The sequence below is a fragment of the Pelodiscus sinensis genome, chromosome 5 (assembly GCF_052426305.1).
Source record: "Pelodiscus sinensis isolate ZL-2025 chromosome 5, ASM5242630v1, whole genome shotgun sequence".
Lineage (NCBI taxonomy): Eukaryota > Metazoa > Chordata > Testudines > Trionychidae > Pelodiscus > Pelodiscus sinensis.
The window spans coordinates 29,582,508-29,597,975 of record NC_143056.1 but is presented as its reverse complement, the minus strand read 5'-3'; the positions used below and the strand labels follow the sequence as shown (position 1 = coordinate 29,597,975).

Sequence of the window (15,468 nt, the reverse complement as noted above, 5' to 3'; positions counted from 1 at the left end):
ATAATTCCAGTACAGTTTTTCATAAAATGCAGTTAATAGTTTTGCTATTTTATATTATATATGGGACAGATTTTCAAAGCACAGCTCAGGGAATGTGAATTCTGCTGAAGTCACTGGGATTTGCACAGCTCCAGTCCTGTGTAAATCTTTGAAAATGTGTCCCTGAGTGCTTTACCATATTGATTGCATATGCCAAACACTACAAATAACTGCCTAAACCAGACTTTTCTTTGTGGTCTGGCCAAAGGTGGTTCTTGTTGAGGAAGACAGACTTGTCCCACAAATGCCGCACTTGTTAAATATTTAATGCCTGTTGTCTTTTTCAAACATGATTGTTGACATAAAGCTCAAAATTTGTGTGCTAATAAACCACAGCAGCATTTTATTAGGTTTGATGCCTTTGATACTTTTAACCATGTAATCTGTTTTTCTCATTTGGGGCCCGAACCTTCTTTCCTTTTGAACCTAAAGCTCCTATTAAAATCAATCAAAATTTTGGGTACACTAGAAAGTCAGGATCAGACCTATAATTTTGACCAATGTAGTTATTACAATCTTTAAAATAACATTTTTGATTACTTAAATAGTTGAGCCAGTAGATTTACTGATAAATTCCCAGCATATTTCACTGATTGAATTAATGGGCGGTAACATACATTTCTAGTGGTACATACTTTAATAGTCTCCACTCTCCATGAATTGTATCAAACTCCTTGGATTTCTGTTAGCAAGTAAATCCCCCTTTCTAGTTATGTGCACTAACCCTAATGCTACTTTTATGGCTCTCCTGGAAATAAATAGCCAAATTCTGCAAACCCACTTACTTTTGAAGACTTCTTAAAAGCAGTGGGTTTGCATGAATGAAAATAAAGGCAGAATTTGACCCAAAAATTCTGAGGTAAAGGGTTTTGCATGATATGCACATCTGCATTGTTAATACTCACAATGTTCTTCTCCCTGACATGCATGTCACTGCAATGGTGTGCTTTGGCATTGATTCTTATATTCTTTGTTAGTTGCTTCCTCCATTTTAAAATTACTTAGGTTCAATACAGTGATACAGCATCACTGAAATCAATGGAGTAACAAGGTGTGATCAGGGAGAATTCTGTGTACTGCAAGTAATGGGACAGAATTTTGCTCTGTTTTAAAATGGAAAATTCCCATTTAAAACAAAAGCCTAATTCTCCTGTCACTGACATTGGTTTTCCATCAACATCCGTAGGGTGATTCCCATCTGACATGTGTGAGAGACCAAAACCAGGTCTTTATTTTCTATAAGTGAATTAGAGATGTTGTGGGGTTTGTCTCTCTAGTTTAAAGAACACTTGTTATGCTCTTCACATCTGAGTTCTGTTTTTTTCCCTCACAGGGTTTGTGCCTTTGTCTTGATTTCCAGTTTGATACAGTTGTCAAAGACAGACCCACAATTCTCAGCAAGCTTTTGCTCCTTCATTTTCTCAAGCAAGACATTCCGGCTTTAAGCTGGGAGTTCTTCGTGAATCGCTTTGAGACACTCTCTCTAGAAGCACAGCTTCACCTGGACTGCAACAAAGAATTCCCTTTTCCAACAAGTAAGTAGAATCAGAAACACATTACCTTTCACCGTTGTGGGAATTCAGCTCTCTGAACTAGGGAAAGAGAGAAATGAAGTTCCCCATCAGCAGTGGGGTCTTTAACTGAGTTTGCTGAACTGGTGTAATTATTTTAAACAAGAAAGGTGTGTCTAGACTATACTTCTCTGTCGACAGAGAGATGTAGATTAGGCACGTCGAAATTGCTAATGAAGCAGGGATTTAAATATCCCGTGCTTCATTAGAATAAACATGGCCGCCGTTTTTTTTTTTTGAAACAGAGCTTTTTCAAAAAAAGCGTCAGTCTAGATGCGGATCTGTTGAAAATAAACCCTTTTTCAACAGATCCTGTATTCCTCAAAAAATGAGGTTTACAGGATCTGTTGAAAAAGGGTTTATTTTCAACAGATCCGCATCTAGACTGCTGGTTTTTTTCGAAAAAGCTCCGTTTTGAAAAAAAGCAGCAGCCATGTTTATGCTAATGAAGCATGGGATATTTAAATCCCTGCTTCAATAGCAATTTTGACATGCTTGATTTGTATCCCTCTGTCGACAGAGGGATGCAGTCTAGACGTATGCGAAGCGAATTACCCTGTGTAAACATACCTAGATCAGATTAGGATACACTTATGTTTAAAGGCTTTTGGACACCATTTTCTGTTTTTGTTTAAATATGTTTCTTAGACTTGGTTGAAACATGATCTGCTTCTGTGAATAATCCAGGTCAAACTGAGTTAGCCTGAATGTTCTTTAGAACCAGTTCCCCAAACACTGTTCTTGACCTCAAGCCCAGATGGTTTGTAGTTTGTACTCTCATTATATTATTACTGTTATACTTGTTATTATTTACGAAGGCCCCCTGTCATGTTTGAGCCTCATTCTGCTGGGGCGGCTGCATAAAGATAGGAAAAGAGATAATCCCAGAGCCATACAGTCCAAAAGACACAAATGGGGATGGTGATATAATATGACAAATACTTGGGGCTTTTGCAACAGTTAATAACAGTTTGTTAAAAGAGGTGCTGCACATACCCAGTTTCCTGTTAAGATGCCCATGAGATCCTATCTTTTTTCATCTGCCAGTGGGCTAAGACAAAACAATAATCTTATTTATTAATAACCCTAATATTTGCTTCTTGGCTTTGTAAACATAACCATAAGGTATTTAGGGGATTTGATTATCTGCTTTTGAAGCTCTCATACTATAAAAATCAAAGGGCTTTGAAAGTGTCATATTCCCAGAAGCTTCAGGGGGTAGCCAAGTTAGTCTGTACAGGAAAAAACAGCAAATGGTCTGGTAGCACTTTATAGACGAACAAAACATGTAGATAGTATCAAATGCTACCAGACCATTTGTTGTTTTTTCATATTCCCAGGTGTGTTTAAGCCAATGGAAGTGCACTGGTTATTGTCTCCTGGAAAGGGGAACCTTGGTCAGAGGACTCAGGAGGCAGTGTTCAGATGCAGATCTGATTTAAGCATAGGCTGTTCGGGTTTCAAGCCTGAGACCAAAGCAAGCCTGGGTTACAAACTTTGATTTGATAGCACTGAAACTTTCTGAGCTGTTCTTATGAGATTTCTGCTCTCTTATCTTCAATTCTAAAGGGTTTGGATAGAGGAGCCTCATATTGTCCCATTTCTATTATTTAGTGAAGAAGCTAAGTTACTTTTTAAAATATATGGGTAAAGTGTTTGGGGTTTTACAACAGGTGGTTCAGATTATACAATGAGTTCCTCACAGTTGAGCCCCTGCACCTATACTAAGACTTGTTGACTTCAGTGGAGCTCGCACTCTGCCTCCATGTGGCACTTTGCAGAATTGCACTGAATATGCCTTGGAATGAATCCTAACTTGGTCAATTCCATTTGTAAAGCTATCACTGCTGTCCGGACAAATGTCGCCAACCTCAGTGATACAGCTATGTGGAAAATCAAGAGGGCTCGTTTTGCACGTAATCGTCAGAAGAGCGTGCGTTCCCTGAGGGACAGTGTGAAGGGACCTGGGGAATCAAAGAGAGCACTCTCCCTTCCAGAAACCTTAACCACCAAAATCCGTTGAGTATCCATTTATATTTTTGTGATAAGTCTGCATCTTCTCCCTTTAAGATCGCATCCTGTTGATGAGTACGCAATGGGACTTTCAGTATTCATCCAGTTGGGCCAGTTTAGTGTATCTGGGTTCCAGACTCAAACATTATTCAGGTTGTTAGAAATCAGTGAGTTTTACAAATGACATGGACAGCGTTCCACTTCTGTGCTGTACTTGTTTTACTGATAGACTGAAGTGCTCTGAAACAGGTTTGTAGATAGTTTTAAACTATGTTTGGAAGCTAATGTGTTGTCTACTTGGACAAGAACTAGATGTAGCTTTTAGAAAGTGATTTAGTTATTACTGATTATTATTAATTACCACATTTGTCAATTTATACAGCACTGTACATGTGCTTGGCACTTTACAAACAACAATAAATTCTTTGCTATAGCTGTTCTATATTTCCTTTAGCAGTATAACAATGTGCATAAAAATATTTTTATAATTATCTTACATATGAAGAAATTGATTCTTAAAATCTTCTGGGCTGTATGTGCTGCAAAAATATGAATGATTAGAATATTTATAATTTATAATAGGAAAAATTATGGTTAAATTAAATCTACTTCCTTTCATTTTTAGAGCACTTTACAAATATTAATTTGTCCTGTACTTAAAAGAAAATTCAGCAACACTTAATACCCCCTCAATCTATATGGGTGTGTCTAGACTACATGGCTCCGTTGACGGAGCCATGTAAAGCAGTTTACTCGACATAGACAATGAAGCGGGGATTTAAATAATCCCTGCTTCATTAAAATAAAAATGGCCACCGCGCTGTGCTGACAATCAGCTGATCCAGCACAGCGCGGCAGTCTAGACGTTGCGCAGTCGACAAGGGAAGCTTTTGTCAACCACTCCAGTATGCCTCATGAAACAAGGTTTACCAGAGTGCTCGACAAAGGCTTCCCTTGTGGACCACGCCGTGTCTAGACGGCCACGCTGTGCAGGATCAGCTGATTGTAGGCACAGTGCGGCGGCCATTTTTATTTTAATGAAGTGGGGATTATTTAAATCCCCGCTTCATTGACTATATCGAGTAAATTACTTTACATGGCTCCCTTGATGGAGCCATGTAGTCTAGACACACCCTATGATATGTATAATGTTTGTTAAAATTAACCTGAGTGATTGGTGCCAATGAACTGCCAAGATTAATTAGATTTTTTTCTCTAAAATTATTAGGGAACCAAATTAAAACCAAAATTATTTTGTGATCTGTAAATCTTGTATCATTTTTATTGATTTACTCTGGATCCTGTATAAGTCCTGCATGTTTAATGACTCTTGGACCAGAAAAACTGAGTAATAAAGGAGACTAGAGTTATGGGACACAGTGTATAAAACTGCATGATTGATTTTTACAATGGATACATACACTTGAGAATGCTCTTAGATCAAACTCAGGTTAATGTTGAGTGTATGTTGAAGCTTAAGATGTTTCCATAGCTTATTTAGACAGAGTTGTTCTTGTTTTTTAGCTGCGAGGTTGACGAGGCATGAGCAGTCTGCTCCAGCACTTGGTGGAACACCAGAACAAACGCCAGGTGAGTACATCCATTGTTGATCAGAGAGGTGTGTACCACATACAGGACAAAATGTGATCTCTTTAACTGAACCATAATATCATTTGCATCACTCATTGGCTTATCAAAAAGGTTCTTTCTTAAAATGTTGAGTGCCTGAAGAAGGAACGATTTTGGCCTGCAAATTGTTGTAAGTTATAACTTCTTCGTCTGTCAGTCTGTCTCCACTTATTGTCTCTTGTCTTATACTTATTGTAAACTTCTTGGAGCAGGGACTGTCCACTTGTTCTGGATTTGTGTAGCATCTACCACAATGGGGTCCTGTTCTGTGCTTGGGTTTCCTTAGTGTCACTGCATAATAAATAATAATAACAACAATAAACAACAATAAACAACAACAACAACAACAACAATAATATATTATTTTCTGCTGGATATAAATCAGTGCACAAGCTCACTGGCAGGGGACAGAAATATAAAGTCTCAGCTACAGGCCTCTTCATGTCCATTTTTTCAGAAATAGTTTATTTCCTAAAATATAAGCTCAAAACCAGAACAAATCAACTGGATGATAAACATGCAAGGCCTTCCCAGTTTCAGTGATTTGGGAATGGTGCGGGGCACAACCTTGCTTGATCATATAGCCTCCTTTGAACCAACATCCCTTTCCTTTTATAATCCCACTCAGCTCAAGCATGAAACAGGCAGAAGCCTGAAATCAAAACCTAAATGCATCATAAAGGCTTGGAAACCAGAGAGCAAAAAGACCCAACATTTATTATGTTTTTTAAAAGTCTTGTGATTTTTGAAGGCCTGACTGATGAATATTTGCAGTTGGCACTGCTGCAGCCCTGACTCATACCTGAAAAAAGAAAATGAACTTGAGTTGTGCAGCAAGTACTTTATATTAATCAATACCTAAACAGATCGTCTTGGAATTATATTACATTGCATTTTCTGCCGACACTTACGCTTTATTCACATTTTGTTTTTGTAAAAAGGCCTTGATACTTGGAATTGCCTGGCAGCTGCAGCTCCTGTTGACTTCAGTTAGAATTGTAGGTACTCAGTACCTCTGATACTTTATCTGTAGTGCAAAGGATCACAGGAATAGAGACATGCTAATACATATTGTAAAATGATGATGTTTCATGGACCAAATAAAGGGCTACTGAGTACCATGAGTACCAGGAGTGCTGGAACAATTTGTATGATAGGGGTGCTAAGAGCCACTGAGCCGAACTAAACCCCATTCATGATGGAAATCATGTCAAAATAAGGATGCGGGAGCACCTCCGACTCCTTCCCCCGCCCCTAGTTCCAGCATCTGTGGGTTAGTGTGAACAAATGCAGGCATGGACCAACAGACACTATGAATGAGAACTTTGGATCTCATTAAGCACATGTGAATCTCACAGTGGAATATCTCTTGAACTCCATTTATTATAAGTAGGTAACATCTCTCTTTAAACTGGAATAACTGCCCTCAGTGGTGTTTGCAGTGGTTTTATTAAATCAATTTAAGCTCACACTTTTTAGAGTTTTTATTAGTTTAATTCATATTTTTACAGGTTTAAGCCAAAATTAAAATAAATCAATTGTAAACCAAAATTAGTACATGCAAATTTACATTGTCTTTAATCAGTTTAAAAACACGTTAATCTCAGACTGGTAACCGTTTTAGTCTGTTTCTTCAAAAACAATAAGGAGTCTTAACGTACCTTAAAGACTAAGGCAATGTCTACACTGCATAGTAATTTTTGGATACAGGAGGTATCTTGAAATAGCTATTCCACATCTTTAGAGCACACCCATTATTCTGAAACCTAACAGACTCACTATTCTGACATCCCATGTAATTTGCATGCAGTGTAGATGCACCCTAACATTCATTTGATAAGACCTCTGAGTTCATGCATCTGATGAAGTGGTTTTTACCCACGAAATCTTATGCCCAAATAAATCTGCTTGCCTTTAAGGGCACATCTACACAGCAGAGGTAAAGTCAGATTAAGTTACGCAGCTTCAGCTATGTGAATTGCGTAGCTGAAGTTGAAATCGCTTAATTTGGCTTTTGGCGCTGTCTACACAGCAGGAAGTTGACGGAAGAGCACTCTTCCTTCAACTTCCCTTACTCATCATGAAATGAGGGTTACCATGAGTCAGAATAAGAAGTCCCCCAGCTCTATCTTATTTTGAAATAATGGCTTGTAGTGTAGATGTGCACTGTTATTTCAGAATAACGTCAAATATTCCAAAATAAAACTGCTATGTATACATACCCTAAGGTGCCACAGGACTCCTTATTACTCTTAATTAAATTGGTGTTAGTTTGTGTTTAGATAAAGCTTTAGATGTCTATACAGGTATTTAATAGCCAAATGTCACATGCCTATTTTAAAAATATCTTGGACCTACTTTATCTTTGAAACATCATGGAAAATGGGAGAGATTCCAGAAGACTGGAAAAGGGTAAATATAGTGCCCTCCTATAAAAAGGGAAATAAAGACAACCCAGCAACTACAGACCAGTCAGCTTAACTTCTGTGCCAGGAAAGATAATGCAGCAAATAATTAACAAATTCTCTGCAAACATGTGGAAGGTAATAAGATGATAGGTAAAGATGATAGATAAGAGTCAGCATGGATTTGTCAAGAACAAATCATGTCAAACCAACCTGAGAGCTTTGTTTGATAGGATAACAAGCCTTGGGGGGGAAGTGGTAGACATAATATGCCTAGACTTTAGTAATGGATTTGATACAGTCTTGTATGACCTTCTGGCAGCCCTGCTCTCAGGAAAGCTTCACAACTTTTAAGCAGAAGTTAACTGTGCATGTAACTGTGTAACTGTAAGATTTTTGCAAGTTATATAATTATCTTTATAAACAACTTTTTACATCCCTACTTGATGATCTCTTGAGGTCCTTTCCAGTTTTAGTATTCTATTATTCTATTTGCATGTACTTTAGAAGGTGGAGTCCCAGTATTTTCCGTGAGCCTTTAAAAAAGGTGTCAGATTGAAGCATCCGAAATCAACAGTCACTTGAAAATTTAGGCTTTGTCCTTGACCTTGGTGTGCCTCAGTTACCCATCTGTAAAATGGGATATTTTCATACTACACCACTAATTCCAGCCCTGTAAGTTAGACATCATAAATAAGGGTAAAAATATTCCTTATCTGAAAATGTTGTTGAAAAGATTTTAGATTATGAAAATAGAAAGAATGCTGTAAATCTAAATTACTGTTTGTTCTTTCTACTGTTTGTTTCCTTTTTGCATTCATTCAAAGTCGTTTTCCTCCTGTTCAGATTGTCATGTGCTAATGAAATGCAGTACTCTTTGGGTTTCATACTCTTCAGGGAAATGTTAAAATCCAGCTTCTTACAGTGGAAAATAATCATAACAATATTTGCACTAAATATTAACTATACTACATTATAAGCAACAGTTAGGTTTAGAGTAACAGACAGGATATTACTTATACACTTTGGATAGATTTTAGGGAATTAGTTAGTGGGTCTTTGTGTTTCTTTGAAAGCTGTGGCTTTCCTGGTTAAATCTAAAATGGCACAACCATCAAATAAAGCCATGGTTCTTCTGTGTGGGAAGTATGCACTGTGCATGTTAGAAGGCAAATCCTTCATTCTGAATTTGATCAAATGAAGGATTTCCCCTCTCTCTTATCCTCTAAAGTTTTATTGGCATTACCTATAATTGGAGTAAATTGGAGTAAATCAATGGAGCTATGATGAATTGCACCAGCTGAGGCTCTAACCAATAAAATATTCTTCTTCTTTTGCTCACAGTAGTGTAAACCAGGCATAAGGACTCAGGATGCAGTGGCACTACACTGGTGTGAGAGAAAATTGGAATCAGTCCCATGTAGTATGACTGTTCACTGAGAACATTGGAGCAATTGAAACATTTTTAACTTTAACAAATTACAGAGTTTATTTTATATAACTAAAGTATTTCTGGATCTTTATGATTTAGGCAGCAGTAGATTACTGTCTTTAGAAATGCATGCACAATTCCTACTGATTTCATATGCACATATCAGGGAAGAAATGGGACAGATTTCTTGGAAAGAGGTCTGCGGCCTTCTTCTTCTTTGCCTTGCACTGCAGGCATTTTCACCAATATCTTTCTTGTGCTCATAGGGCAACCATCTCCAGAGAATGACAATATAATAAAGGATCTTCTTCCAGAGGATGCAGGGATTGATCATCAGACGGTCCACCAGCTGATTACTGTGCTAATGAAGTTTATGGCCAAAGATGAGAGTAGTGCTGAGTCAGATATCAGCAGTGCCAAAGCCTTCAACACAGTGAAGCGCCATCTGTATGTCTTGCTCGGCTACGATCAACAAGAAGGATGTTTCATGATTGCACCTCAGAAAATGCGTATTTCAACTTGTTTTAATGCATTTATTGCTGGAATAGCACAAGTAGGTGTCATTTATTCTCACTGGGCATATATTTCAGCACAGAACAGGTTGTGCTGGTGGGGAAGTAGCGCTATACGTGAAAGAAAATGTAGAATCAAATGAAGTAAAAATCTTAAATTAACCCAAATGTTCCATATAATCTCTATGGATAGTAATTACATGGTCTAATAATAAGAATGTAGCAGTAGGGATATATTATCAACCTCCTCACCAGGACAGTGATAGTGACTATGAAATTCTAAGGGAGATTAGAGAGGCTATCAAAATAAAAAACTCAGTAACAGTAGGTGATTTCAAATACTGTACCCCCATATTGATTGGGTACATGTCACCTCAGGATGAGATGCAGAGATAAAATTTCTTGATACCTTAAATGACTGCTTCCTGGAGTTCTGGAACCCAAAATGGGAGAGGCAATTCATGTTTTAATCCTAACTGGAATGCAGAATCCGATCCAAGGGGTAAATATAACTGGGCTTGGAAATAGTGACCAGAGTGTAATAAAATATAACATCCCTGTCGTGGGAAAAACACCTCAGCAACCCAGCACTGTGGCATTTAAGTTCAGAAAAGGTAACTACACAAAAATGAGGAGGTTAGCTGAACAGATATTAAAAGATACAGATAAAATCCATGCAAGCAGCATGGAAACTTTTCAAAGGGTATGTCTACACAGCAAAGTTATTTCGAAATAACAGCTGTTATTTCAAAATAACTGTACTAGCATCTACACAAGCCAACTGCTATTTCAAAATTAATTCAAAATAGTGGAGGGCTTATTTCGAACTTGGTAAACCTCATTTCACGAGGAATAGCGCCTATTTCGAAATTGCTATTTCAAAATAAGCTCTGTGTAGATGCGGAATAGGGGCTATTTCAAAATAGGGGGTCTCCAGCCATTCTCAGGGTGCCTTGCTGGCCACTCTGGCTCCAACCAGGAAAACTTCTCTCCTCTCCCCCTCCCCGGAGCCCTTAAATGGGTAGAGTCTGGCCACAGTGTCTGTGCCAGCTCTAAGCCTGCCAGCCCAGAGCCAGTATTCGCTGCCCCGACCCAGTGGCCCCAGCATGAGCCAGGCAGCCAATGGCAGCCAGCCCTCCACCACTCCCTGGGCGGGTGACTTCCTGGTCCAGTGCGGAGATCATGGACCTGATTGAGGTTTGGGGGGATGCCTCCAACGTCCATGATCTCCACACTAGATGTAGGAGCGCGGCCATCTATGGCAGGATGTCTGCCAGCCTGGCCACCAAAGGCCACATCTGAACCCAGGAGCAGGTTTGCATGAAAATTAAGGAGCTGTGGCAGGCCAGGACCACAGGGGGGAGCTCCCAAACAGGGGCAGACCCAGAGAGCTGCCCCTATTTTAACACCCTGGACTGCATCCTGGGGGATAGGACGGTCTGTGCCTCCAAGGTGGTCATTGACCCTGAGGCAGAGGGCCCTGACCAGGGCATGGAGGTGGAGGAAGAGGAGGGCCAGGAGCCGTAGGAACCCAGAGGGAGCATGCCGTGCAGCCAGGACCCCCAAGCCATCTCAGCAGACCTGTCGCCGGTGTCATCCTGGGAGGCAACAACATGTGAGTGCCATCACTGTCGCCTTATGTGTGTGTGGAGGGGAGGGGACCAGGGACAGTGCGCGTGGGCCTTGCTGATCACGGATCACGCAGCAACTTGTGCATGTGCCATCACGTGCCGTGCCACCCCTGGGCAAGTGGCCCCAGCTGACTGCCACACAGGTGCCTTGGCCTGTTAGCCACACGCGTGTGTGAAGAGACAGGACATGCTCCTGACCCTGGGTTGGGACACAGCAGGATGCCCTCCCTTCATAAGCCCACTCTACACAGAAGCAGGGGACATCTCCCCCCCCCCCCCCGCACACACACGCCCACATTATATACAGCACAGGGGCATGGGTGCAGTCCTCGGGCAGCTCCCACTCCTGGGGACAGCAGCATCCCAAACATGGCCTCTGTGCAAGCACAGTGGCTCTGATGGTGTACAGACCTGTCGTCCTTGCTTTGCAGAGTGGGGCTGGGCTTCACCCGCTGTGTCCCCAGGGAGAACAGATCACTTCTCTTGTTTCTCCACAGGAGCACCAGCTGTGAGTGGAGGGCGCATCACATCACCCTGGACATCCTTCCGCATTCAAGGACTCTGCAGGCCCACCCGTGCAGTGGAGGAGTACCAGCAGGAGCACCTGGGGGCACTGCGAGTCCTGCACCGCATCCTTGACCACTGGGTGCAGGAAGACCTGCAGCTCCCGCGGGAGCAGCTTGCCCAGGGCCGTGCCATCTGTGAGCACCTGCAGACCCTGGTGCAGAGCTTGCTGCCTCCTGCCGCTCCAGCCCCTGCCGTCTCCCCAGTTACCGCTCCTCCCACGCCTTCTCCCCCTCCCACTTCTTCCTCCTCCCACTTCTTCCTTCATACCTTCCACATCCTCCCCACCCTCCTGGGGACACCGAGGTCCCTGCACCCACGGTGCTGGGAGACAGTTGGGCCGGCAAGATGCCAACCCTGAGCCCTGAGCTTCTCCTCCCCTTTCCTCCCCTTGCCTCTCTCTGCCAGCTCCCTCCTCCCAGGTTTCCCCCTCCCCTCTCCTACCCTCCCTCCTCCTCTCTCCCACCTTCTTTCCCCAGTCTCACCTCAGTTTCATTCCCCCCCACCCCAGTTTTGTTCAATAAAGAGACTTTGTTGTAATGAACACGTGTCTTTTATTGTACAGCAGGAAGGGGGGTTAGGGAGGGGTATGTGGAAGGATATGAGGGAGGAATGAGGCACAAGCCCCCAGTGAGGCACACCAGGGAGGCTGTTACTGCCTGCAGAACGTGTTGCCAGGCTCACAGCAACACGTCCAGGAGAAGCACCAGAGTGCTCAGGAGTGGCTCTGGCTCCATGCTGCAGAGTGCTGTGGTGTCCTGACTGAGGGCAATCAGAGCACTCAGACAAAAAAAATGCTTTGCTGTCCCTCAGGGAGGTAGGCAAGCAAGCAGGGAAACCAGAGAACTGGCTGTTTGGGATGGGGGAGGGGGAGAGCCTTTTAAGCACAGGCCTCAGATAGCCTCAGGCAGCAGCCACACAAGGTAACTCTTGACCTGATGCCCTGCCAGAACTGGTTCTGGCCGGCCTTAAATGCGATTCAGCGTCCAGTCAGTGTGGACACGCTATTTTGAAATAGCAAACTCTATTTCGAAATGCATTTTATGTCTAGATGGGTTATTCTGAAATAACTATTTTGAAATAAGATATTTCGAAATAACGCTGTAGTGTAAGCATACCCAAAGACACCATATTAGAGACTCAATTTAAATGCATACCCCAAAGTAAAAAATACAGTAAGAAAACAAAAAAAGTGCCACCATGGCTTAACAATCAAGTAAAAGAAGCAGTGAGAGAGAGATAAAAGGGCAATGTTTAAAAAGTGGAAGTTAAATCCTAGTGAGGAAAATAGAAAGGAGCATAAACTATCAAATTAAGTGTAAAAATATAATAAGAAAAGTAAAAAAGGAGTTTGAAGAATAGCTAGTCAAAAACTCAAAAAGTAATAGCAAAATGTTTTTTAAGTACATCAAAAGCAGGAAGCTAGCTAAACAACCAGTGGGGCCACTGGACAATAGAGATGCTAACGGAGCACTCAAAGGGTATGTCTACACTAGCTCGTTAGTTCGAGCTAGGTAGGGTGATTAGGTCAACCGGAGTTGCAAATGAAGCACGGGATTTAAATATCCCGGGCTTCATTTGCATGCTCCCGGGTGCCGCCATTTTTAAATCCCCCTTAGTCCGAACTCTGTGCCCGCAGCTACATGCGGCACGGAGTATGTAGTTCGAATTAGAGTTCCTAATTCGAACTACCGTCACTCCTTGTGGAATGAGGAGTAACGGTAGTTCGAATTAGGATCTCTAATTTGAACTACCTACTCCGTGCCACGTCTAGCTGTGGGCACGGAGTTCGGACTAAGGAGGATTTAAAAATGGCGGCGCCCGGGAACATGCAAATGAAGCCCAGGATATTTAAATCCCGGGCTTCATTTGCAACTCCAGTTGCCCTAATTACCCCACCTAGCTCGAACTAATGAGCAAGTGTAGACATACCCAAAGATGATAAAGTCATTGCAGAGGAACTAAATGAATTCTTTGCTTTGGTCTTCATGGCTGAGGATGTTAAAAAGATTTCCAAACCTGAGACATTCTTTTTAGGAGACAGATTTTAAAAATTGTCCCAGATTGAGGTGTCTGTAGAGAAGGTTTTGGAACAAATTGATAAACTTAACAAGTCATCAGGACCAGATGGCATTGATCCAAAGATTCTGAAAGAACTCAAATGTGAAATTGCGGAACTATTAACTGTGGATTGTAACCTATTCTTTAAATCAGTTTCTGTGCCTAATGACTGGAAGATAGCTAATATGATGCCAATGTTTAAAAAAAGGCTCTAAAGGTGGTCCTGGCAAGTGTAATGTCAGTACCAGGCAAATTAGTTGAAACTATAGTAAAGACTAAAATTGTCAGACACATAGATGAACCTAAGTTGTTGGGGAAAAGTCAACATGGTTTCTATAAAGGGAAATCATGCCTTACTAATCTACTAGAATTCTTTGAAGGGGTCAACAAACATGTGGACAAGGGGGATCCAGTGGATATAATGTACTTAGATTTCCAGAAAGCCTTTGACAAGGTCCCTCATCAAAGGCTCTTAAGTAAAGTTAGTTGTCATGGGATAAGAGGGAAAGTGATCTCATGGATTGATAACTGGTTAAAAGACAGGAAACAAAGTATAGGAATAAACTGTAAGTTTTCAGAATGGAGAGAGGTAACTAGTGGTGTCCCCCAAGTGTGCATAATGGGACCCATTCTGTTCAATCTATTTATAAATGATCTGAAAAAGGGCCATATACTGAGGTGGCAAAATTTGCAGATGATTCCAAACTGCTCAGATAGTTAAGACCAAAGCAGACTTGAAGAGCTTCAAAAAGATCTCACCAAATTAAATGAAATTTAATGTTGATCAACATAAAGTAATGCACATTGGAAAACATAATCCCAACTATACATACAATATGATGGGGACTAATTTAGCTATAACTACTCGAGAGAGAGATCTTGGAGTCATTGTGCATAGTTCTCTGAAAACATCCACTCAATGTGCAGTAGCAGTCAAAAAAGCAAACAGAATGTTAGGAATCATTAAAAAAGGGATAGCGAATAAGAGGAAATATCTTATTGCCTCTTTCTAAAACCATGGTACACCCACATCTTGACTACTGAATACAGATGTGGTTGCCTTAACTCAGAAAAGATATATTGGCATTCAAAAAGGTTCAGAAAGGGCAACCAAAAAGATTAGGGGTTTAATAGAGATTAAAAAGACTTGGACTTTTCATCTTAGAAAAGAGAAGACTAAGGGGGGGAAATATGATAAAGGCCTATAAAATTATGACTGATATTGAAACAGTGAAAAGTTATTTACTTATTCCTATAATATAAAAACTATGGGTCACCAAGGCCGTGTCCAGACTCAGGGGTTTTTTCGGGAAAAGTAGCCTTTTCCCGAAAAAACTTCCCCTGCGTCCAGACTCAAGCCGCGTTCTTTCGAAATTATTTCGAAAGAACGCGGCTTTTCTTTCGATGGCGGTAAACCTCAATTTACGAGGAAGAACGCCTTCTTTCGAAAGTTCCTCTTTCGAAAGAAGGCGTTCTTCAATGTAAAGAGGCCGTCTTCGAAAGAGAGCATCCAGACTCGCTGGGTGCTCTCTTTCGAAAAAGCGGATTTCTCTTTCGAAAGATCCGCCTGCAGTCTAGACGTGATCTTTTGAAAGAGGCTCTTTCGAAAGA

The 15,468-nt window shown here is 41.2% G+C and overlaps 1 protein-coding gene across 12 annotated transcripts in view; it reads left to right on the top strand.

Moving 5' to 3' along the window:
- Nucleotides 1-15,468, top strand: part of UNC79 (unc-79 subunit of NALCN channel complex) — a 170,845-nt gene that overhangs the window by 72,782 nt on the left and 82,595 nt on the right. For 11 of the 12 annotated variants that reach the window (XM_075926676.2, XM_089778372.1, XM_075926673.2 and 8 more), the window contains 4 exons: nt 1,373-1,574; nt 3,449-3,628; nt 5,148-5,213; nt 9,356-9,642. In XM_075926676.2, coding sequence (XP_075782791.2) covers nt 1,373-1,574; nt 3,449-3,628; nt 5,148-5,213; nt 9,356-9,642 — 735 coding nt within the window. The remainder of the gene's footprint in view (nt 1-1,372; nt 1,575-3,448; nt 3,629-5,147; nt 5,214-9,355; nt 9,643-15,468) is intronic. The other variant, XM_089778373.1, reaches the window with a different exon arrangement.